At 33.9% G+C, this 27645-nt stretch overlaps 1 protein-coding gene across 3 annotated transcripts in view; it reads left to right on the forward strand.

Moving 5' to 3' along the window:
* CNTN5 (contactin 5) overlaps nucleotides 1-27645 on the forward strand; it is a gene marked incomplete at both ends in the record, with an annotated part of 773509 nt that overhangs the window by 734842 nt on the left and 11022 nt on the right. For all 3 annotated transcript variants that reach the window (XM_080816834.1, XM_080816835.1, XM_080816836.1), the window contains 2 exons: nucleotides 20008-20194; nucleotides 20634-20746. In XM_080816834.1, the coding sequence (XP_080672960.1) occupies nucleotides 20008-20194; nucleotides 20634-20746 (300 nt within the window). The remainder of the gene's footprint in view (nucleotides 1-20007; nucleotides 20195-20633; nucleotides 20747-27645) is intronic.

Genomic DNA, 27645 nt, shown 5'->3' on the forward strand with positions numbered 1-27645 from the left:
TTATGTTAGAACTCAATGGCAACCACAAATTGATACTCAAAACATAAAGAGAAAGGAGTCTAAGCATAACACTAAAGAAAGCCATCAAACCAAAAAAGAAGCAAGAGAAGCAGGAACAGAAAAATAACTGCAAAAACACCCAGAAAACAATTAACAAAACGCCAATAAGTACATATTTCTCAATCATTACTTTATTTTTTTTTAAAGATTTTATTTATTTATTTGACAGACAGAGATCGCAAGTAGGCAGAGAGGCAGGCAGAGGGAGAGGAGGAAGCAGGCTCCTCGCTGAGCAGAGAGCCCGATGTGGGGCTCGATCCTAGAACCCTGGGATCATGACCTGAGCCGAAGGCAGAGGCTTTAACCCACTGAGCCACCCAGGTGCCCCTCAATCATTACTTTAAACCTGAATGGACTAAATGCTCCAAATCAAAAGATACAGTGTGACTTAAGGGATTTAAAAAAAAAAAAAAAAAAGGACCCATTTATGTTGCCTAAAAGAGATTCCCTTCAGACCTAAAGACAAGTACAGACTAAAAGTTAAGAGATGAAAATATATATACCGTGCAAATAGGAACAAAAGAAAGATGGGGTACCAGTACTTCTATCAGATAAAATAGACTTTATTTTTTTTTTAAAGATTCTATTTCTTTATTTAAGATTCTATTTCTTTATTTGACAAAGAGAGACAGACAGAGAGGGAACACAAGCAGGGGGAATGGGAGAGGGAGAAGCAGACTTCCTGCTGAGCAGGGAGCCCAATGGGGGGTTCAGTCTCAGGACTCTGGGATCATGACTGGAGCTGAAGGCAGACACCTAATGACTGAGTCTCCCAGGCACTGTCAAAATAGAATTTAAAACAAATATTGTAGCAACAGACACAGATGCACATTTCAAAATGATAATGAGGTCAATCTAGCAGGAGGATATAACAATTATAAATACCTATGCACCCAACATAGGAGCACTTAAATACATCTAGCACGTATTAAAAACATACAGGGAGAAATTGACAGTAATACAATAATAGAAAGGGACTTAAATTGTCCAGGTATATCAATAGATAGATCACCCAGATGGAAAATCAACAAGGACATAGTGGCTTTGAACAACACCTTAGACCAAACGAAAGTCCAGGACCAAATGGCTCCATAGGTGAAGTCTACCAAACATTTAAAGAAAAGTTAATACTTCTACTTCTACTTCTACTTTCTTACAAAAACTAGAGGAGGAAGGAAAACTTCCAAATTCATTATATTTAGTCAACATTACCCTGACACCAAAAGCAGATGAACACATTACTAAAATTAAAATTTAAAAAAATTTTAAAATTCTTTTTTAAGGGGCAACTGGGTGGCTCAGTGGGTTAAGCCTCTGCCTTTGGCTCAGGTCATGATCTCAGGGTCCTGGGATCGAGCCCCACATCAGGCTCTCTGCTCAGCAGGGAGCTTGCTTCCTCCCTTTCTCTCTCTGCCTGCCTCTCTGCCTACTTGTGATCTCTCTCTCTGTGTCAAATGAATAAATAAAATCTTTAAAAAAATAAAATAAATAAAATAAAATATATATATTTTTAAAAACTACAGGCTAATATCTCTGATGAACATAGATGGAAAACTCCCAAATATTAGCAAAGCGAATTCAAAAATACATATTAAAAAATCCTTCATCACAATCAAGTGGGATTTATTTCAGGGTTACAAAGGTGATTTGATATAACCAAATCAATCAGTGTGATACATCACATTAACAAAAGGAAGAATAAAAAACCTATGATCACTCCAACAGATGCAGAAAAAGCATTTGACAAAACACAATATCCATTCATGATAAAAACACTCAACAAAGTAGGTTTAGAGGGAACATACCTCAACATAATAAAGACTATATATGACAATCCCAGAGCTAGCATTATACTCAATAGTAAAAAACTGAAATTTTATTCAACATAGTACTGGAAGTCCTATCCACAGCAATCACACAACAAAAAGAAATAAACATCAACCAAATTGATAAAGAAGAAGTAAAACTGTCCTTATTTACAATGACATATTACATACAGAAAAGTCAAAAGCTGCCCAAAAACTGTTAGATGTAATAAATTATTCAGTAAAGTTTCAGGATACCAAATTAATGTACAGAAGTATGTTGCACTTCTATATGCTAAGAATGAAGTAACAGAAAGAGAAATTAAGGAAACAATCTTACAATTGCACCAAAAGAGTAAAATATCTAGGAATAAATTTAACCAAGGAGGTGAAAGACCTATACTCTGAAAACTGTAAAACACTGATGAAAGAAATTGAAGACAATACAAACAAATGGGAAGTTATACCATGTTCATGGATTAGAAGAATTAAAATCATTAAAATGTTATCTACTGAGTATATGCAATCCCTTTCAAAACATCAACAACAGTTTTTACAGAACTAAAACAGATAATCTTAAAAATTATATGAAATTATGAAAGACCTCATATAGCCAAAGCAATCTTGAGAGAGAAGTACAAAGGAGAAGGTATCACATTACCAGATTTCAAAGTATACTATAGTAATCAAAAGAGTATGTTACTGGCACAAAAATAGACAAAAAGATCAGTCAAACAGGAGAAAGCCTAGAAGTAAGCTCACACGCAAATGGTTAATAAATCTATGACAAAGGAAGCAAGAATAGTCAATGGGGGAAAGACAGAAAACTGGACAGCTACAGGTAATAGAATGAAACCAGATCACTTTCTTAACCATACCCAAAAATAAACTCAAAATGGTTTAAAGACCTAAATGTGAGACCTGAAACCGTAAAACTGCCAAAGGAAAACATAGGTGGTTGTCTCCCGGACATCACCCTTAGCAACATATTTATAGATATACTCTATAGGAAAGGGAAACAAAAGCAAAAATAAACTGTTAGGACTAAACCAAAATAAAAAGTTTCTCCACAGCATAAGAAGCCATCAACAAAACAAAAATTAAATGCAATGAATGAGAAAAGAAATTTGCAAATGATATACTTAATAAGGGGTTAATATCCAAAATATAGAAGAATTTATTCAACACACACACGCGCACACACATACACACACACACACACACACACAATTTCATTTAAAAATGGGCAGAGGGCTTAAATAGACATTTTTCCAAAGAAGATATCCAGATGACCAACAGAAACATGAGAGAAGAAGTTTAATGTTACTCATTAGGGAAATACAAATCAAAAGCACAATGAGATATCACCCCTCAGCAGTCTGATGGCTAGTACCAAAAAGACAAGAAATAACAAGTGTTGGTGACGATGTGGAAAAAAGAGAACCCTTATGCACTGTTGATGAGAATGTAAATTGGTGTGGAAAATAGTATGGAGGTTTCTCAAAAAATTGAAAACAGAAATACCATATAACCCAATAATTCCACTTCTGGTTATTTACCCAAAAGAAAAAAAAAAAACACTTCTGAAAAAAAAATGAAATATTCCTTAGCCATTAAAAAAGAATTAGATCTTGCCATTTGTGACAACATGGATGGACTTAGAGGGTATTAAGTGAAATTAGTCAGACAGAGAAAGACAAATACCATCTGATTTCACTTATATTGTGGAATTAAAAAAAAAAACAAAAACAAGTTAACAAAGAAACAAATAAAGCAGACTCTTAAATACAGAGAACAAACTGATAGTTGGTTCCCCTACAGGGGAAGTGGTTAGAGGGATGGGCAAAATAGATAAAGGGGATTAAGAGCTACAAGCTTCCAATTGTAAAATAAATAAGTCATGGTGATGAAAAGTACAGCATAGGGAATATAGTAAAAATTATTATAATAACATTGAATAGTTACAAATGGTGACTACTTATGGTGAGAATAATGTATAGAATTGTTGAATCGATATATTGTACACCTGAAACTAACATAGCATTGTATGTCAGTTGTACTTCAAAAATATAAATGAAGAGTAAATAAATAAATAAATAAAACAAAATTTAGCTGAAGAGGAAAAACTGGCAAGGAGATTGGTAAGGAGAGATCAGTTTGGGAAAGGTGTGATAGATGGCAAACTGAAAGAGCTGCTTTAAAACCACACACACACACACACACACACACACACTTCAATTCAGAGCTCTCAATCCAGCAATATCTTTATTTCTTGTGGAATCATCTAAGTCTTGTCAGGATACCAAGAAGTTTTGATGAGAATCATGATGCTCCAATGTTGGTACCAAAAATGGTTAAGGCCATACATGATTTAAGATTGTACATGACTGTTTTTGCACTACTCAAAGATTATAATAAGTGAGTCTAATTAATTACTGCAGAAAACTATTTTCACTGCAAACAAAAGCTGCTAAAAGAACTCAAGATGGCAAATGTTCTTTGATATAAAAGGAAAAACGGGGAGGTAAATGAGAAATAAGAAATAATTTCTGAAGTCATGTGCACAGATTTATTTCCTTCTAGAATATGGTTCTTGTCAAGTACATACAAGTACTACAACTTTAATATTGATGAACTGTATCTCTAGAATACATACTAAAAATAATACCTCAATGTGTTTTCCTTAATAAATAATCAAACTTAAACCTGTAGGTGGCTTACATGATTCTGAAATCTTTTTATTTTCTCTTCTCCTAATCATAGAATTCTATGCTTGAGCAGGGGTCATTCAGAGACAAGACAGACCTCATCATGGGCAGTAAAGTCCTAAAGGCTCCCTGACTCAAATCCCTCTCATTGTGCTCTCCTTCACACCCTGACTGTTCCTCAGCTGACTTGCAGTCTGATTCTGTGACCCAGATTGACAGTCATATTTGGATCTTGAATTGCTGATATGTCTGTATGTTTCATCTGAATCTCATTTATTGATTCACCTAACATTTATTGAATGGCTATGTTTTGGTAAAATGTGTGGGGTAAAACAATAAGTAAAACAGAGTCCCTGCCCTTATGAAGTTTCACAGCCTATCAAGGAAGATTGTATGTCTTTTGTTTTTGTTTTTTGGTATTTGTTTTTTAACCCTAACCTGAGGTCTGACCTAACTGCAGGTAGCTGCTTTTGCTTGATAACATGACCTTGATATTCTTTTCCCTGATGTACCTAGCCCTACAGAGCAGCTGTAGAATTTCAGCAGGAGGCCTCCCCTGATACCATCTGTTAATAATCAACTCACAATTGGCATTTTTTGCCTTTTATAAGGCAGCCTCCATTACATCTTAATTGTTTTAAAAAATAATCAACCAAGCATTTTTATATAAACTCTGTTCATCTGCAACAAACTTAACACTTTGAAAAATACCATTTAATTCAATTCAAGCTGATTTTTGTTATTAAATTTACTAATTGCCTTATTTAATAGAATGGTCATGCCAGTTAAAACAGTAGGAATAGCTATGCATAAAAATAGGGACAGAATGATAACATCCCCTAGCCCACCAGAAAAAGACTTTAATTAATGGTCAAGGGCTTCAGAACATTTTACCCAAGGGCATTTCTAAATGTCACAATTAGGCTAGATTAGGACTCAGCTATCAGAAGAAAAAAGGTGTTCTTTTCTTTTCAACAAGCTTTTAACACTGCCTTTTTTTTTTTTTAATTAACATATAATGTATTATTTGCCTCAGGGGTACAGGTCTGTGAATCATCAGTCTTACACAATTCACAGCACTCACCCTTGTACATATCCTCCCCAATGTCCACAACCCAGCCACCCTATCCCTTCCCTCCTCACCCCCCAGCAACCCTCAGTTTGTTTACTGAGATTAGGAGTCCCTTATGGTTTGTTTCCCTCCCCTGTCCTATCTTGTTTCATTTTTTCCCTCCCTACCCCCCACAACTACCCACCCTGCCTCTCAAATTCCTCATATCAGAGAGATCATAAGATAATTGTCTTTCTCTGATTGACTTACTTCACTCAGCATAATACCCTCTAGTTCCATACATGTCACAAATGGCAAGATTCAGTTTTTTGATGGCTGCCTAATACTGCCTTCTGCAAGTCTAATACTACCTTAGAAAAAATGACCATTTGAGGAAACAAGAATGATTATGAAATCATAAATATAGATACTAACCCATCTAATTGTATTTTACAAATATCTGTACAACTTTGTTGACATTCTCTTAGAACCACCAATTAAGAATTTTGGTTAACTACATGGAAGTGGCTTCAGACTTCATGGCTGTATAGACTAAATGTAGAAGGTATTGATATTGCGATATGTGAAATTCTAGCTTATGACATGCAGCATGATTGAAAAATGAAAACAGGCTCTATTTATTGAACAACTTTGATTCATGAATAACCATGACTATTCCATCTGGATTGTCAACTCTGTCATTGGCCTATGCAAGTAAATTACTAGGTTCACTTTTGTATTCATGAAGCCGCCAGCATTCTGTCTTGTGAATGAATGGTAATGCTTGACTCCTAGAGCAGAGACTCTCAAGTTTTTCAGAGAAAACTAGGATGTTTATTGCATACAAAATCAGAGCAGAGACCAGTCTGGCAAGAAGGAGAGTAAAGAAAGATAAGGCCAAATTTTATCATTTTTCTCTGTGTTTCCAGATCAGGCATAAGGATGAAGGAAAGTATGTGACAATAGAATCTTGGATGATTCATTTTTTCATTCCTTCACTCATCAAGCATTTATTAAGTATCAGGCACTGTGCCAGGCCGCAGAAATGCAAAAATTAATTAGATCTAGAAACTGCTTTCCAAAAGCTCACAATCTAATATTAAAAGATGTTTATGGTAAATTTAAGTAAACAAAAGAGAGAGAGAGACATTGGAACAATACAAAGTCCATGCCCAGAATTACTTCAGGATTCCTTAGCATCCTAATTCTCTCAAGAAATGTTAGTGAGAAAAAACCCATGTCAGTGCCCTATCTGGGTATCAGTTTCTGTTTGTGTGAGCATATATCTGTCCCTAAAATGTGATCAATTTTCCTGAATAAAATAATAAATTAATAAATTATATATTTATTTATTGAATAATATAAAAAGAATTTTTTCTGGACATAATATTTTAGAACACTGTATTGTATATATTCTGCCTGTGAAACATAATCCCCCATGATTACTAAGTTTAAGGTGCTTGTATGATTTGTATTTTTTTTTATAACAGTATTATTAACTGCATTTTTATCTTTTTAATGGCTAGAATCCTTTCAACAATAAGCAACAACGTAGTTTTGTAGCAAGGGGTACACAGTGTCCTAGTTAAAATTCTGAACTTTTTGATGTTTATTATTAAGAGAAATGAAAGACAAAACAACTTGTCCCATTTTACAATTCTCATTAAAGACACCTCTAATAACTCCTTTTCCTGGGCTATGTTCAAGACTTGCATGCATCTTAGAACTTTCAGAGAATATGTAACTAAGAAGTTCATTTTAGACATATCACTAAAATAATTTTTAGTTATTGATTGCACAGAAAAGACACCAATTGAATTTTGCTCTATAAAATAAGTTGTGGGGGTATTTCTTAAGGAGAGAAAGGATGAGACTGTTTTTGTTGTGCATTTTATGACCTAACTCTGTAATCATCAGAGCAGAAGACAAAAACATGGGCCTATTCTTGTCTGACAACAACTCATGCCAGATAGATTGCATTTAATTTTAATAGCAGGGGGTGGGAGAGTGTGTGTGTTGTGTGGTGAAAAATGGAATTTCAGATATAAATTAAAGAGGGAAAAGAAGTCAAAATGAAACCAGTCACCAAAAGGCTAAACAAAGGCTATTTATTTTCCATATGGTGGTTGGGTAGCAGCTGTTTTAGAGATTTTGTTTGGCTTTTTATTATGACCATATAAAAGTAAGAATATTAAAAACTAAACAGTAAAAAGAAAAAAAAATCCAATTCTACTCTTCTTTTTCTGAAATTCTGCAGGCTCTGATTTAAATCAGATAGCTTTCATATCCCTATCATTAGATTTCCTTCTTAGGTTATTTTCATAGATTGGGAGTCTAACTAAAACTATTTACATTTTTCAAAAATCAGCAGATCTAAGGAAATTGAAAAAGTAACATTTCAGTTACTTAACTCGTTCCTTCCCCTGTCCTATTGAAAGGCAACTATGAAAATCTTTTTTTTTTTCCAGATTTGTTTATTTATTTATTTGACAGAGAGAGAGATCACAAGTATGTAGAGAAGCAGGCAGAGAGAGAGAGAGGGGGAAGCAGGCTCCCCACCAAGCAGAGAGCCTGATGCAGGGCTTGATCCCAGGACCCTGAGATCATGACCTGAGCTGAAGGCAGAGGCTTAACCCACTGAGCGACCCAGGTGCCTCGGAAACTATGGAATTCTTAGAGAGCAATTAATCACTCAGTTTACTGTGTTTCTGTTTATTTGCTTCTAGATACATTGCTTCAAGGAAAAAATGCTCTAATCCAAATAACTTTTCACAATTTTTTAACTGAAATTTTTACATAAACCATTTTATTTTCAACATTAGAATATTTATGTGAATGTATTATTTTATACACATAAAAGACTGAAAGGATATTGATATCTTTTATCATATTCATAGTTATTTTCCACTTTTTTACTCTTTTACACATATCTAAATTTACTATAGCACCTCTAAACAGGAGTTTTCTCATCCCTAAATCCAGCCATCCTGAGCTCATCGTCCATCCATCCACAGTCTCACCCTCTTATATAGCAGACAATTGTACACACAAAATATCATAAAAAAATGAAACCACAAATGTAGACATCAACCCATTTAGTTTAACAAACTCTTGGAACATTTTTGTTGACACTCTCTTAGAATCGTCCATTTGAGAATTACCAAATTGCAACACATTCTTCTTTCTTTTGAGCAGCGAGTTTTATCTTTACACTTAACAATGTACTTGTGGTCTAGAGGTACTAACTCAATGAGTGTTGAACAGAAAGATACAGCCATGGTTTTGCTTACTATACTGTGAAATTGAGAAGTGTTATAAAATGCCTGAACACACACATACAAAAGGAAGCTTTACAAAAGACATACTTAACAGTATAAAAATACTTATTACCAATTGACTGCTAACTACTAAATGACTGACACTTTATTTTCAAAAGGACAATTTTTAAAAATGTACATATACAAAAGAGCACAAATCATAAATGTACAGTTCAATGAGCTTCCACTAAGTAAACATACCTGTGCAACTATAATCCGGGTCATGAAACAAAACATTACTAAAAACTAGGACCTACCTTGTGTTTACTATAGTCACTATCCTTATTCATACCCTCCCAAAAACCAATATCCTGAATTCTGATTTGTTTTCATAGTTTTTGGAATTATATGGAGCTTTTTATATCTTGCATTTTCTATTGTTACATGCTTTCTCCCAAACTATATTGTATGAGCATACCACAATTTATTTATCATTCTATCACTGATGAACTTTAGGGTTGGGTTGTTTCCAGTTTGGGTCTGTTATGAATAGAGCTGCCTATATATACAATTTTGAGAATTATCCACTTGCAATATTAATTCTCCTAATTGATGATTTTTGTATATCCCTTTTTTGTTTGGGGGTTTTTAGGTTTTCTTTGATCTTTATCAATATATGTCTTAGAAATCTTTTCTTAGATTAATCCCTGTTTTATTGTTTTGATTCTATTGTAACTGTGATCTTTGTTTTAAACTATATTTTTTTCTTTAACTTTGTAATATGAAAAATATATGAAATATACAGAGAAGTATAGTAAATTTCTAACACTCACCTTCAACCATGATGAATTAATGAATAACGTTTTACATATAACTCCATTTAATTAATTCTTCTATGTTATTTTGAAGCAAATCTCAGCAATTACATCATTTCACACAACATATTTTTATAATAAATCTCTAAAATATATGTTTTTAAAAATTGCCACTTTTCTGCTTCCTGAGGACATGCATGTTGAAGAATTCACTCAGTTTAAACAGCAGCAAACCAAAAACTCCCACCCAATGCAGTTGTTTTGAGATAGATTTTCTTGGTTGCCACCTACATTTATACCCACTCTCCCATCTATTCTCCCTGAGAAAGCATAGTATATCTTTTAGCCAAGAAGTTGAGCAGTGTTTACACTGGGATTTTCAGTCTTACTGCTTTTTGCAGTTCCCTTATTTCTTGAATTTCCCTCTTAGATGTCCAGCTGCTCTTTCTACATTCAACTCCATCCTTTTTTCCTCCAGCTGGTAAGGCTGCAGTAATATTCTAGCACCATAGTCATATTTTCAAACAAAAAAGCTGTAACTTACCTGTTGCTGTTTCAGCTTTCCAGAGAAAACTCTCCTCCAGTGTCTGGCGACCTTTGGATTCTCGCCAAGATTTTTCAGTTCTCGTCTAAGCCAGGATTTGCATGACCACTTTTCTTAGCCACCAATTATGCCTATCATTTTCTTTAATATCTCTCTTGTAGATCTGTGGTAATAGTTTCTATCAATAATTTGTATATCCTCTCCTCCCTCTACTCTCACCCTCTCACTCTCTCTCTGATCACTATCAATCAAAAGAGATTTACAAATTTTTTGATCTTCTCAAAGAATTAACTTTGACTTTATTCATTTTTTATCTGCATTTATTTTCAGTTCATTAAGTACTGTGCCTATCTATATGATACTCTTCTTTTTAGTTTATTTGAGTTTACAATGTATGTTCTTTTTCGAGCTCCTTAAGATGGACATATCACTGAATTTTGGTTTTTTATCTCTTTTAATGTATACTTAAAACTATACATCTCCAAACTCTGCATTCCTAACACCTTATATATGGTAAAATACATAATAATTTTTTAAGATTAATGTTCCTCTACCTGAAAGTATTAACTTTCATATCAAAACTTTAATTCTTTCATTTAATTAGTTTTTATTAAGAGACTATTATATTTACAGCTCATCTCACAACCACAGTTAAAGACTTGGCTATAATAAAATATTCACCGAATTTTCTTTCTTCAACATGCTGTATTTTACAACATTTGAGTAAAGAAGGAAAGGGAAAAAACACTTGTAAAAGACCTGCATTGAACTACATGGATTAAGAACACGTTCACTTATAATTTATGGTCAGTCTTCTTTAGTATATTTTCTTTAGATAGTAGTGACAGCTTCTAGGAAAAATAAAAACAGATTTATTTAGTAAATTATATCCATTGTTATGTTCTTGCTGCATTTTAAAACTCCTCACCCCGTATCCTCTAATCACTGTTGAATTGCATCATAAATATTCAAAAGTTTAACTAAGCACTGTTTATTTATCTTATTTGATTCATTGAATTGCATCCTTTCTAGTAAAATTACTGTTGGCACAAAGCAACTAATATGACTGCAATCTAATGATACTGACTGCCAGTGTATCTCAGAGTATTGATTGTGAATAGTCAATTTAATAACTATACCTTAGTGCTAAACTCAGGAGATTGGGAAGCTGGAGATAACTAAATTGAGGCAAGCAAAGACATTCTTGACTGAAACAAATTCATTTTCCATGGGAAATGTGTTACTCATATATAAGCTCTCAGTAGAAGGACATGGCTAAAATTAGGTGTTAGGTGAGAAAAGAGGAATGTAAAAGGCAATTGAAGCATTATTAGAGAAAATGTCATAACGTTTCAAAGTTTATCTGAAGATGAGGAATCACTAGAGAAGCAGGCTAAAAGTGAAATATCTATCTCCTAACTCTCAGTTTACGTTAATTACAACTGTTGAATTTAGGAATGCAATGAATTGAATGGAAGCACATAAAACTGGCTTTTCTCGATTTCTCTTAAAGTAACCATGAAACTGTAAGAAAAGAGAAAATCCTTATTGCAATTGCAATGAGGGATATTAAACAAAATTGTTAGCAGCATTTTCTAGGTTTTTCTTTGTGCAGTGACCCAGCCTCAAAATCCCATTTTCTAGGTTCAAGTAAGCAATGAAATAACCTCTGGCCTCCTTTCTCTTTATCTTTCTCTTCAGTGCAACAAACTACAGTCACACACATAAAGCTTTGTCTCTCAAATCAGGCTTGGGTAGATTTCATTGTATTGCTTGCAGAATAAGGAGTGGAGGCTTGTACTAACAACTAATAATCTAACATCTACCCACACAGCATAGACCACTAGTCTGGAATATACAGTTTAGAGATGGATGTCTTCCCATTCAAATAAACTTTAATTCCTTTCTAGAACACCATTAAAGTTTAGTTAGGTAAGATTCAAGGATGATTAAACAATAAAACTCTTTGAGAAAAGAAAACAAATGGTAAGGCTCAGTATGAATTCTTTTCCCTATGAGATGTTCTGGTCAATCAGAAGAAAAATTTTAAACATATGAATCTAGATACCAATGAGAAAAAGGGGAGTATTTCTTCTATTTTTAAAGAGTGATCCAAAAGATGAAGAGAATGCACTAAAAAAAAAAACTAAAATAAAATATTCATTAGAGGAAATAAAATGCAAATTTGATACTACTAAATATTTAAACGAGTGCTTCAGAGTACAAACTTCAGAGTACAAACTTGAGAAGTAATCCCAGAATATAAATGAATTAATGAATAAGGAAATTTTACAGTGACAGAGAACATAGTAGACATGAAAGACAAAATAAATTTAGTCCATAAGCAACAGATAACCTGTCAAGAAGACCAAATATATGGAGCAAAAGCAGTAACAACAAAGAAAAAATTCCAAAGTAAACAAACAGTCCAAAATCAAAGTAACCAAAATATATATCACAGAGTTTCAGGAAATATTAAAGTCTTAAGAACTTTTTTGTCATGCCCACAACTAATCTATCACCAAAGTCTATTGATTTTATTTTCTAAATATTGCTTGACTCCATATGGGTCCCAACATCCACCACAATAACCCTAGTTCAGAGTATCCTCATTTCTTAGCCAAACTCTAAATCCCTTTCAACTGTTCTATACCTATTCTAGCCTCCTTCCAATCTCTTCTCGATATTGCAACCATTGCCACTTTGGTACTTTATGCCAACAAACATAAATTAGGATAGCTTCATATAGTTTCATAATTACAAGTGACTGTAACAAAAGTCTGAGTGACATAAAAGAGAGATGGTTTCTTTAGTGAAGTGGTCAATGGAGGCTTCTCAGGTAAGATGGACCATTGGAGAAAGGAGATAATCATTTAGAGAAAAAAAGCTATGAAAAGAGCTTCCATAGACATGGCACCATAAATTCAATTAGAAATGTGAGTGAACGTCTGAGACCCCTTTTTCTGAAAGGCAGCAAGAAATGTGAGTTAGAATGTAAAATGAGGTTGGAGAAGGACATGGAGACCATATCAGGTAGGGCCTTGGAAACCATGGTGAGGAGTTTGGAATTTATTCTAAGTGCAATATGGAAAGTTTTTAACAAGGGAGCGATCTGATTCATGTACTTCAAAAAACAAGACCAAAAAAAAAAAAAAAAAAGCTTTGGACAGCTGGGTGTATCTTTTCAAAAAACAAACGTACACTCCCACTCTCACCCCTGCTTAAAATCCTTCAATGTGTTATAATTGTTCCTACCCCTTTGTGCCTGTGCTCAACTATTTCTCTTACAGAAGCCTTCCCTGACCAACCTCTCACCACTGAAACCTATCCCATATTGTAGATCTCTAGCAAGTAGTTTGTCAGAACCACAATTTTATGTTTGTGTGGTTATTCATTCAATGGCCAGTTTAGCTATTATCTTTTCAATTAATAAACTTCAAAAAAAAAAAAAGAAAGAAAGAAAGAAAAGCAGTTTTAGGTCCATAGCAGATTTGAGCAAAAAAAGTAAAGAGAATTCCCACAAACCCTTGTCCCTACACACTTACCACTTCCCCCACTATCAACACAACCCAACAGAGTGGTACATTTGTTATAATTGGTGAACCATACTGATACATCAACACCATTCACAGTCCAGAATTTAAATTAGGGTTCATTCTTAGTGTTGGACGTCTCTAAGTGTTTTGACAAATGTATAATATCCACCATTATAGTATTGTACAGAATAGTTTCACGGCTCTAAAAGTCCTCTCTGTTCTGGCCTATGCTATGTATTTTTTGACTCACCATTAGTCCCCAGTTGCCTGCAGGCATAGTTCTTGGTAAATAATACATATTCAAAAAATTTTTGAATGAATAATTGAATTAATAATTTTTAAGAATAGAGTCCTGATAAAATATTTACATTTTAATATGCATTTAGATTTAAAAAAAAAAACAAGCAAAAAACCTCTAAGCTCCCTAGAAGAAAGAATAAGTTACTTTCAAAGATGCAAAAAATCAATTATTCATTTGCAGCATTAAATAACAACAGGAAATAGAACTATGTTTATTAAATTCAAGGAGTACAATATTGAATGAGCAGTGATCAGTAAGTACAATTAAAGATATAGAGATAAATGACTACAGGAACTAAGCAGAAAGTGTATTTTTAAAATCTAACTGGTAACAAAAATCAGAAGATAAAATATTAAGGAGACTTCTTCACTGATTATATATATATATATATACTGTATGAAAACTGAGAAGTAAATTTCACAACTCATCCAGTAACCATCTACTGCAAATGGCAAAATTTATGGATTTTGATCCTGCAACTTCATGTAAAAGAACTGGATTGTGTGTGACATGAATATCATCACACCAGAAAATCAAGTATACTATCTGTATGGTTAAAATTATAATTATCCTGGAGAGACAACTTTAGATAAAAATTGGATATTTCCTAAGAGCCATCCTATAAATTTAGGTTCAAATCTATACTCTTACAGGTATTGGCTGACTCAGAAGTTATGTTTCCTCCCTGCCGCTAATAATATCACATGTCATTATAATTTTAAATAGAGTTCTTAATTTTAAATAGAGTTCTTAAGAGGCAAAATTGGACAATCAAAATAATATGAAAGATATCAAAAACAGAATACTAATAGACTTACAAATAAAAATCAGAAATAATAAAACATCAAGAAAAAATAGTTCAAGTTTAGTGACAATAGGGGAGCTATTTAAAAATGATTCATGAAATTGAGGTAAGTAGTATTTTTCCTGACTTATAAACAAGGATATAGAAATTCAACAGTTAAGTAACTTGCTCCATTATATATAAATTACAGATAAAAAAAGTAAGTTTCAAATATAGGCCTTCTGGCTCCAAACCCATGATCTACCTAGAGCTTGAAATTGTATGGTATATCTTAGATTCATAAACTTTTTTTGGAAACAAAAATTTGTACAAACTATTTGAAAACCAGTGTGACTTTTTTTTAAGGTTTATTTTTTAATTAACATAGAATATATTATTTGTTTCAGGGGTACAGGTCTGTGATTCATCAGTCTTACACAATTCACAGCACTCACCATAGCACATACCGTCTCCAATGTCCATCCCCTAGCCAACCCGTCCCTCTCACCTCCCTCCCCTCCAGCACCTCTCAGTTTGTTTCCTGAGATTAAGAGTCTCTTATGGTTTGTCTCCCTCTCCAGTTTCATCTTCATTTTTCCTTCCCTTCCACTATGATCCTTTGTCTTGTTTCTCAAATTCCTCTTATCAGTGAGATCATATGATAATTGTCTTTCTCTGATTGACTTATTTTGCTTAGCATAATACCCTCTAGTTTTTGTATCAAAAAGCATAATAATTTTCATAACTTGAGACCCTATAATCTCCTGTGTGGGATTTTATCCTGGGGAATTAATCCAATATGTAAAAAACAATACAGATGAGGATATTTGTGGCAACATTTTAATGAAAAAAAAAATCAGTTGGAAACTACCCAAATGTTCCACAATAGAACACTGGTTAAATAATATTTGGTACACAGACATATAATAGAATATTACTTAGAAAAAAGAGAAAATATTTATGTGTAACTCTAATGTTAAAGAATAAAATTAAGACATGCAACTGTAGGTACATTAATTATATTAAGTATATGTAATGAAAACATAGGAAGAGATATACAGTCACATACCAAAGACAATTATCTGGAGTTGATAAAATAGTAGGTTATCTATGCTTCTTCCAGTTTTAGATATTTATATGTTTTTTAATGTTTTTAACTTAATTTCAAGTGATCTTATATAGAGTCTGAAGTATATGCATTGATGAAATATATCATCAAGATAGGAATTGACAAGGAAATCTAAAATACATTTATACATACACACATGTATACATGAACATACTCTATATATCTAGTATTTAATATAGGTATGTTTAGTAGACATATTGATTGAATATACATAGCCTGCAACTTGCTTTTTAAAACTTACTGTATCTTAGATTACCATATGACCAGAAATCCATCTGTGAGAAGGTTGCAGGAGTAGTTCAAGGCCATGAAGATTGATTGGAGAATCTTGAGGCTGGGTGCATGCAGACGGGTTATAACTCAGAAGCTACTCAGATATGAAATGGAGGCTATATGGTACTTATTTTCCTTTTGTCTACAGTCCTTGTGTTGTGAATTGTAATTTTTAGTAGCATTAAATTAAAATTGATTAAAAAAAAAAGATGGGAATTGAATCATGGGGAGAAAAATAAATGAGTAAGTCTCAACATTAGAAGGTGCGTGTGAGGGCACCTGGGTGTATCAGTGGGTTAAGCCACTGCCTTCGGCTCAGGTCATGATCTCAGGGTCCTGGGATAGAGTCCCGCATCGCATCGGGCTCTCTGCTCAGCAGGGGGCCTGCCCCCCCCCCGCCTGCCTCTCTGCCTACTTATGATCTCTCTCTGTCAAATAAACAAATAAAATATTAAAAAAAAAAAGAAGGTGCATGTGAATTGTGAATACTGTATTACCTCAACTTGAATTTAAGAGTCATAAAAGAAGCACAATATTAAACTCCAATTATTTTTGTTTCACTCTTTCTCCCATCAAAAAAAAAAAAATGTGGGGGCAAACAATTATCATTTCACTGTGAAAGCAACAACTCCTATTCTTTTGTTTTAAACATGCTAGAAATAGAATGCGTGGAATTTTTTTTTTTATATTTCTCTGTAGGCTTAATTTTTTATTGCTTTTTAAATTAAAGTTCTATATTTTAATTTCAGTATAGTGAACATACAGTGTTATATTAGTTTTAGGTGTACAATATAGAGATTCAGCAATTCTTTACATCATTACCCAGTGCTTATCTTAATAAATGTACTCTTAATCCCCTTCACATATTTCACCCATCACCTCAACCCACCCACCTCTGATATGCTTTATTTTAAATGAGTACCCTCAGTTAAAGTTTGGTTTTTTTTTAACAGGAACATTTTTTACCTGAAGCATAGTTCAGAATACACTGTGTAGTTTTCAGTTGGAATTAGTTGGGATTTGTTTTTTTTTTTATTTTTTCACAATTAGTTACTTAAGAAACATTTTATCTTTCAATAGGATGTTTTAATTTTATGGTAATTAACCAGAGCATTAAACATTCAATATTTAGAAGTCAAAATTTATAGTGAAATATTTATCAAATCTTTATCAAATAAATTCAAATTTATTGAATTTAAACATACTTGTTTCCCTCAAATATACATATTTAACTAATTTAAAATAATCTAACCAATTAAAGAAAATTAAAACAGAGAAGTGGAAATCAGATATATCACTGGAAAGGAAAGATATGTGTTTGTTCATCTAATGACATGTCAGCCAATTTTGTAATTTGAAAATAACTTAGATTTATTCTTTTAAAATATTCTCAAAGATGAAGCAAGTTAAACTAGTTTTCAGAATTGGGAATGAGTCCATCATCATATAAAAGTTAGGATTTTAGAGGATTCCAACTAATTCAAACAGATTTTTGAAGTTCAGTCACTCAGCTGTATACCAGTTCAAATCTGTGAAGAGATAAGGATGAGAAATAGGAATTTGATTATCTTTTTAGCCTTTAAAGAAAATAAAGAGATAGATATATACAAAGATATATGAGATCCATGTAGATGTTTCAGACAGGGGTTAGTTGCAAAGAACTAAATTACTCTAGTTTAAGAAGTATTATAGTTATTAAATTTTTTGGAAAATTATTGACTTAAATTAATGGACTTCAGGGTGACTTGAAAGATCAAGTTTGATTTTCCAAGTCAAACTATACAACCAACACAAAGGAAGATGTCTTCTAAGCCACCAGGCCCAGAGGCATGCTCCATTGCCATGGTTAAAGAAGCCACTATAATCAGGATGGTGCCACATTCAGGAAGTTGCTGCAATCTGGAGACCTCCAGTCTTGTTGCCAGTTCCAGAATCCCGCCATGCAAACTATGATTTGCACCAAGAAAGGGATGTCCTGTGCCCTGATTCTTGATTCTCATAAAGCTAATGCTGCCTTGGGGTGGCAGGAAGGAAAGGAAAAATAGACTCCATTAATATGCTTACCAGCAGAGATGCAAAAGCAGAAGTTCAATATCCATCTCACTTTTACTTTCAAATTTCAGGCATATTCATCTGACTGACTGAAGCTAAAACACATCGAGTCGTAACTGCAGAGGAGTCTTAGAAATAAGATTTTTTGCTCTCCATCCTCTGCAGTACAAGGAGATAACTAGAATGAAGAGTGAAATTGGTGTTGAACACTAATGTAACCATATCCCTTTGGTTACTCAACATATATACACATCCTTTTCCCCACTCGGCAACACTCAAAAGCAACAACAAGCAACAACTGTGTTCCATACTGATAAAATGCAAATATCACTTTTTAAATGAAAATGTACTGACCCTTTCCCTAAGCAGGAAAGCCAAAGAAAGTTCCATCAGTAAATCTGTCCATCTCATGGTGAAAGTTTATTCTTCCTCTAATGAACTATATTAGAAAGTTACCTATCTACAACACTACATAAAATATCAGAAGAAAGGAAAGGGCCCAATTCATTAATATGTATACACAAAACAGTACCTGGAAGAAAGTATAGCTATTATAGGCTTCATTTCACAAAGTTGCTGTGACAACCTTCCTTCCTCCTCTATTTCTTATTGCCTTTGCCTTCAAACAGCACCTAGGCTGGTAGAGGACTTTGAATGTGATGTGGTGACTCAAATGTTTTTTTCCTGAGAGACAAGATCCTGTAATGACTTCCTACGGTTATAGCTGGAAATGGCAGTCTTTGGCATGCTCCAGAATATTTCAAATAACAAACAAAAACACCTCGCTGTCCACAGTGTATAGCAGCAACTTTAGCTGAAAGCCTCTGGAAAATGTGGTGTTTGTCTTTCTAGCCTCTACAGTAGACAAAGCACTTGAAGGAGGATGAAATGGGTGCAGTCATATACTTCTTTCACCACAGTAAAAATGGGGTGGGAGGAACTACTGTTCTATTACTTTTACCACAGTAAGTAAGTAGAGGAATAAAAAATACTCTTTTCTCCACTTAAATATGGTCACATTTTAATGTCTGAGAAAGTGTTAAGCTTAGGTATACAAAGAGAGTTAGTTAAACTCACAAAGGGCTCAAGTTTGGTATGAGAGCTGTCACATGAGCTTATAATCAGGAAAGATCATCTCAATGCATAAATTATGCTTTGACAGAAAAGTTCCTTTCTGCCTCCCTCCCATATCCTAGCAATGTGATAGGTCTACATTTAGACCACTCCCAGATATCGTGAATGTTCTGGGTCACCTCTTCTCTATTAAATCCATACAGCTTATATGACTCCCCTGTATATAGAGCCCAGAAGAAAATATTTTTCATGTCTCTTTCTCAAAAAAATCAAAGTTCCATGACTTTGAAAGGTGAAAATTTCTGATAACCTATGAGAGAAGAGCCCTTCTTCAATTTCTTTGAGTGATTCTTCCTTAATGTCAGGATGTGTTTTGGGCCCTTTCCAAGAAACTCATGCTATCAGGCTAGATGGTAATACCTTTTATTGCTCTGCTGAGTCCTGCTAAGATGCACACAGATATAAATCAGACAGTGACTAACACTGATTTTGCCATGTTAGTAGTACCTGTTATTTGGATGATATAGGAGTGATTTCTTAGGGTTTTAGGAAAACCAAACAATCTCAAGCATAGAACAAACTTCAAAATTAATCTGTCATTTAATAATCTGTTGACAGGTTGGTTATTGGAAAGACATGGAACAAGAAGATGCAGCAGAAACAGTCAAAACTAGAGGGAATGAGTCCTCTCTCATTCTGACAGGATTAGAAGGAAATACTTTATATCACTTCACAGTAAGGGCTTATAATGGAGCTGGATATGGGCCACCTAGCAGTGAAGTGAGTGCAACCACCAAGAAATCCCGTAAGTGACTGGGGCTTTTTGTTTGTTTCAAACAAAAGAAAAACATCTTTTAACATTTCTGAAAGCCATGTGAGGTACAAAATAAGGAGAGCTGAATGGGAGTTTTAATTCATAGTCTTGCTTGAATGCTTAGATCTAAAATCCAAAACTAGCTCAGAAAATTTTGCATTCACAGTAGATAAAGGTTATCTTCCTGTGAAACAAGGCCAAGCGATTTTGTCACAGAAGGAAGATAAAAGGATTCTGTTTCAAAAGCTCAGTAGAGTAGCTATTAAAATGACACTCTGGAGCAAAAACTCTCCTTATCTGACTCCAGTTGGAAAGAAGCCTACTGTGCCAGCCAACTACCAAACACAAGAAAAGATTGAAATACAAAGATTTAAGTGAAGAAATGGATTTAACATTCCTTGTCAGTTCACTTTCACTTTTTATTTTGCAGCCCCTAGTCAAGCACCCAGCAATCTCAGGTGGGAACAGCAAGACTCTCAGCTTTCTCTGGGCTGGGAACCAGTCAGACCATTAGCCAATGAATCTGAAGTCATGGGCTACAAGGTCAGTATGTTTCTTCACTCCCTTGCATAGACACTCACCTTAAAAATTGTTAGTATGAGGATATGCAAATATAAGGCATCAGCATACCTGTTTTTCCCAGTCATATTCTACTTATAAGTTAGAAGAAAACCCCCCTATAATAGGTCAGCCATAGCAGTCAAAATCAGTTTTAACTGCACAAGGCATAGGAAGGGAATGAGTAGGAAAAGCAGCAACAGTTTGAATCCAGAATGAAGAATGGTTCCATGAAGCAGTGTCAGGACCAACAGAACTTAAGCACAGAGTCCTAGCATTTTCTCCCAGAAGATAAAGTTTTCTGGCAGATGACAAAGACTGGATGATTTAATTTGCATAGAAAGACTACTAGCAAAAAAAAGAAAAAAATGTTAGGTCCAACACTTTCTTAAGTCAGTCTTTCTTTTTCTTTCTTTCTTTCTTTCTAAGAAAGAGTCCATCTAGAGACACCAAGCTCCAAAAGAGACACAGCATTTCACATATGGTTATCCTGAAATGTGTCAGCAAGCGGGCTGGTAATATGAAGACATTTAGATTGTTTTTGAAGAACAACTATGTAGACTATATATTGATTTAGTTGAATTTCAAATTCTTTTTTCATCAGATTCTATGATTGTTTTAAACTCCATACAAAACCATACTTTGAATATTAGTTATACCAAAAATTTTAAGCATTTTAATAGTATTTAGACTGAAAATCATCATTTATGTGGCTTTTCAATTACCAGAAATTAAACACAGTATTTTGTATATAAATTGTTAAAATTCTGAAGCTAAAAACTTAAGAAGTTATAAATGAAATATGTTTTTAAGTTAAGTAATTCCCATTAATCATATTTTAAAACAAAAATTATATTATTTCTTACAGACCATAATTAGTATGGATGGCAGACATCCTTCATTACTCAAACATTCACACTGAAATCTGTTCTAATCCTTAGAGATATTGAATTTGATCTTTTGCGGGAGAGCAAGGTGACCTATTTTTTAGACCTTCCCTTTGCTCTCTTCCTTCTATACTCTTACCCAAATAACCATGTCCTTACAACTTTTCCTCTAAGACAAATATACCTTCAAAAATTAAAAGTAGCAGTATGGCCACAAATGGTGATATACCTTCCAAGAGCAAACCTAATATCATTAGAACTATGACAACAAAACTCCCAAACTGGAGGGGCAAAGTAGAAAACAAGAAAGAGCTACATGAAAGCATATGGCTACCTGACAGAACCAGTCAGCATAAGGCACCTCTCAGATAATAAACCCTGAAAAATACGTGAGGTTGGGCATAGGGTTCCCAGGCAAGGCAATTCTTTTTGCTCACAATTACCCCATCTATTTCTGTCACTGTTCTTCCTCTTTGTGGTTGTTTCCCCAGCCAGACTGTAAGTGATTGAAGGCAGAAACTCCTCATCATTTTACCCCCAATGTTTCTAGAATGAATGAATAAATTAATTAATTTAACCCAGCTAGAAGTATATTATGTATATATTATCAGATGTGTGTTTTTCCAGCATGGTCTTCTTGTCTGTGAAGTGCAGTGGGAAAAGAACACTAGCTTGTGAGTCAGACTTTCTTTCAAATACTATATGTGTAACTCTGAATTCATTTTCTTAATTTCAAAATAACAAAAATAACAATAAAATAATAATAAAATAATACCTATCATACAGAAATAACAATACATAAATACAGAAATAACAATAAAATAATATCTATCATACAGAATTATTTATGGATTAAATAAGATAATTTATGTAAAATACCATATAGCTATCAGCATATAGAAGGTGTTCATTTAAAAATAATTATTATTTATTCTAATTGTTTTGGGAGAAGAACGTCTAGTTAGGTGAAATTCTAACAAAAGGAACTAATCTTTGAAAGTCGCCTGCCTATTCTACCTAAATGAAGACTGCAGAAGTTACCTTGGAATACCTTCTTGCTGGGGGCAGAATCACTAGCATGTTCCATCTTACTTGTATAAGTTAATGACAAATTAGGTACACATTGGTAGAAGATTTTTTTTCTTTTATTTCCTTGAAATGGTTTATACTTTCTTATGTTCTTGAAAAGAAAGAGCTTGTTCCTAAGAAAGGAGTCTGCTGGTAACAAATGGAGTGAGACCTCAAAGCCTGTTCTTTTGCAACTAAATCTTATTAGAACTTCTGATAGACAAGATAATTCCCAATGAGAAACCTATTGGCAGAAATGTCACAAGGAGGGGCGCCTGGGTGGCCCAGAGGGTTAAGCCTCTGCCTTCAGCTCAGGTCATGATCTCAGGGTCCTGAGATGGAGCCGCGCATCTGGCTCTCTGCTCAGGAGGGAGCCTGCTTCCCCCCATCTCTCTCTGCTTGCTTCTCTGCCTACTTGTGATCTTTTCTCTATGTCAAATAAATAAATAAAATCTTAAAAAAAAAAAAAAAAAGAAAGAAAGAAAGAAAAAGAAATGTCACAAGGAGCCCCATGAGGGAAAAAGGACTTTAGGCTGATGACTGTGGCTTAACACAGTGCCTGAATTCTCCTAGGAAAGTCTGGTTTTGACAGGATGAAACTCCTCCTGACACATGCACAAGGGACCAGGAATGTGATTAGAAACAATAGCTGCAAATTTAAACTACAGGGATGTAACCCAGAGAACATAAGCTTGTAGCCCCCTTTTCTGAACATGACTTTAGAGAAAACTCCTCCAGCCTAGGCAAGGAACTGCACTGCAGCTAAAGAGCTGTACCATTTGGATGGAGGTTCACACAAGTGGCCAAGGGTAAGCATGACATTCAGAGGGAAAAAACCTCTTTGATTTCTACTACATCCCCCCAAACTACTGCCAGACCAAGAATGACCTAACCACTAGACCAAGAATACCAGTATAACAGTGAACCACCTCTTAAGCTTAATAGCATATGGCAGTCACAAAAGATTGACAAAAGTAGGTACAAGTCAGTACACTATATCTTTATCCATGAAGCAATTTGAGGTAGAGGCCTTCCTGCTTAACAGGGTAAGAGAAAGCGTCCACAAGTAATTATAATATCAAAAAGAGAAGTACATTTATTTTTACTTTGTCTTTGTCAAGTTGTTTTACTTTTATAAGCAAAAGAGATCACTGGAAATGTACGTGGTGTGTAGGTTTGATGTTGGGAAACTTGGAGTCAATGCCTGAGGTTTAAAATTCAAGGACTGTGTATTCTACCCTTTGTATTAAGACCAAAGTAGATGAATTCAGAAAAGTCTTCATCTAGAACTTTGCCAGGCTGTGAAAATGATTAAAAAGTGGCAGATATGGAGAAAAATAGATTTATTCTGCAGACTTGGTCCATAAATAATACACTCAAGTCTTTTCTTACAGTTTGGATACTAAATACAGGATTGAACTCATTCTTTAAAAATAAACAACAAAAGGAGAATAATAAAATAATAAGACAAAGTAGTGGAATTTGACATTCAACCAATCCATTTCCTAAGAAGCATGGATCTTAGTTCCTTACTTAATTTCAAAGAGTGAAGTGACAACATATATGAGGACAAAATGTTAACAGAGAAAGATATAATGAGAAATTTTGTGCAAGGTGTTCAGAAAATAAAGGAGGTCTCTTCATCATAAATCTTACCAGGGAACTAAAAATGACCAAGAATATAGTGGAAGAAGGATGGAATCAAGCCATATATGGTTGTATCAGAGGAGACATGTTAAAATTAAATCCATTCACATAAATGTTAAGTATTACCTAGTTGTGAAATTTCTTACTGCTTTTTGAGATCATCCAATATATACTGAACTTCCTTGGATTTTGTTTAACAAGTCCAGATTAAATAGCAATAATTTTAACACATCACAACTTTCATTAAAAAGTAAGAGAAATAGAAGCTTGAAGAACCAGAAGAATGTTGGGAAAAGATTGTCTCTTGAAGATATGGCTACATATTATTTTCACTCAAATAAAATAACTCCCCATTTGAAAAGATAAGTCAAATTTAGGAGTTTATTTAGTGTACTTATAATTCTTCAAGTTCATTATTATTCCTTTCTCTTCTTTTCTTACATTTCCCAATTCAGAAACAGTCACTTGTATTATTAATATATTATTTATAATTGATCTGGAAAATGGAGCAAAAACTTCAAATACTTTTTTCTAATTTATTTTTCTTATATTTATTTAATATAGTTTTCTACATTTCTCAAATAAATGCTGTTCAATGAATAAAATGTCATTTTTATAATTCCTCTAGAGTAGAGTTTGTATCTATAATCTTTAATTAATTTTGGCACATATGTTCCTGGCATTCCTAAAGAAATACCAATGCCAATAACAAAACTGTGGACTGAAGCATATTCAGCTATAATTCTCCTTAATATTCTTGAGAATGGAGAAATTTTTTCTCTATATCATGAAAGAAGTTTGCCAAGATTATAAAGTAAAACAATCATCTTATCTCCACCTTGTTCTTCTCATGTAGATTTAAGCCCAAGTAAAAGGGAAAATAAATATAAATGCCCAGGAGATGTACATCCACTTGTGCAAATATCCCCTTCTCCACTAAGAGAAAATTCGTCCATTCAGAAAAGACAAAAACAAAAACAAGCAGTCAGAAGGAATTCAGAACAAGGACCCAAGGACCTCCAGCTACATAATAAAAAAATAATAATAATAAGGTTTTGTTTTCTACTCTACAACTAGAAAGTATCTTTTCCTAGATATACAACCCTTTCTCCGTATATCTTCCCCCCCCCACCTCTACCTTCTGCCTGTTTACAGAGCCAGGGAGAGTAGGGGAAAATCAGGCTCAAAGTTTACTAGTTATTAAGTGTTCCATCAATGCAGGCAGAAGCTTTTGTTTATTTATTCAACTTAGACATCGGGACCTTCCAGACTCCTGAGATATATGTACACCTGGGTTGATATTTTATTGCACAGCCTACAGAATTCTGAAGATGCCCTCTATATTTACCCAGCTTCTCAAGAGAACTTAATGTCTTTGGTCATTCTAGTCTCATTGATTTCCTGTATCTTGCAGCTATTCCTTCATCTTATACTCACTCCTTATATGGGACCCAGCCTCTTTCCTATCATACCCACAAATTAAAAAGAGTCATTTATAATGAGTTATACTATCCTCTAACATGTGATTATGCTTGAAATTTTTTATAATAAAATATTTTTTAAAAATGAAACAAAAATAACTTATGTTATATCAAATACATACATGTAGAAAGCAGACTGGATAGAAATGTTGGTGGGAGCAGGCAAAATGGAAAGCACACCATACAAACAAATACCTGAAAATTGGCCATAGGAAGTCCTGCTCTTAAAAGTGATTTGGCCATCCCCCAGTCAATGGCTTCTCACTGGTACTTATGCTTCCCCAACTTCTTTTCATCTTGTTTCTATCATCTTGTTGACTTCTCACCCTCCCATTGCCACTGGGGCTTCAGATTCCTCACCTTCTCTTATGAAGAGCAGGTGTCCCCTTTGACTATTCTCAAGATGCTCAGCAGCTGAACAGGCCTTCCCTTTAATAGGAACCATCCTTCTCAGGGGCACTCGTGGGTAAAACCAGCAAAAATTTATTGTTATATCATTAACCCAACTCACATCATTGTTGTATTACCATCATATGTATAGACTAGCCATTTCTAGATTATGCTTTTCAGAATAGCAGTACCACATTAATTTTTTGTTTAGAATTACTTCTTTGGAAAACTCACTCTTCCCAGCTTATTAAGTTGAATTTGGAGACAGTATTGAAAATACAATTTCCTTTATGCCTAAAGATAGCTGTCATCACAACCACCATTCTGTAAATGTTCAGATCCTCAAAGTACTCCCTGGACTCCTTATTGTCAGTAACTATTTCTGACATGTCTTGATAACTCCTTAACCTTCTCATATTTCTCATTTTCATTCATCTTTACTAAATCAGGATTTTACAATGAGCCAAGATTCTTTCAAGCATCTAAGACTAACCTTTAATTTAATGCATGTTTTCACTTAGTATACCTACTTAGTGACTCATAGCATCACATCTCTCTGGATGTACTGGTAAAAGCCACATTTAATCTCAAATTCATTTTGCTATCATCAACTGGAATTTTTCCTTCTTTTACCTTTTGTTTCTAAATCTCAACTGATGCACAAATTTTTCTTCAACTCTGGATTTTATAGCAACATTAGATATGCATTACTAGCTGCATTTTTCTTTGTCATAAGAATTGTAATTTATAATTACATAATAACAATGTCCTCTAAAATAGTCACTCCCCTGCCAATCCTCACCAATTTACATACTTCCTCATTGTCATAAATTTGCTTTCTAATTACCTCATGTGGATGATCAGAATTCTAATTCATTACACTGCTACAGTCAAAATAAGAAGCATAAACTCTGATATAATTATCATGTTTTAAGCTGAAAGAAACTGCTGTGGGCATGCTCTGAGAAATGTTTCTGATGCCCCAAATCTTGACCAAGTACAACTCTGTGCATTGCTATATCACCAAATACATTTTCTATTGCAGTGTATATCACACTTCACTGCATTAGTATCTGTCCCTATTACATTGTAAGTGCCATGAGAGCAGGAACCATGTGGTCTTGTTCTGTTATGAATCTCCAATATATAGCAGTGTGCCTGGCCCACATGATATACCCAATAAATTATACTCTTATCCTTCCCTATAAGAATTTTAATACATATAATTACTGCATGTGCTAAATACTTTTAGAGAGAAGTTACTTCTCTCCTGAGACCCTGAAATAAATTTAAATCTCTGAAAGATAAAGAAAATGAAATGGAGGTACCATTTGTTATCAGAATGCAAAAGGGAGGATCAAGTATAGGCAAGATTTAATATATGATTGTTCTACTAAAGTTTTTTTTTTTC

The sequence above is a fragment of the Martes martes genome (assembly GCF_963455335.1).
Source record: "Martes martes genome assembly, chromosome: 10".
NCBI lineage: Eukaryota > Metazoa > Chordata > Mammalia > Carnivora > Mustelidae > Martes > Martes martes.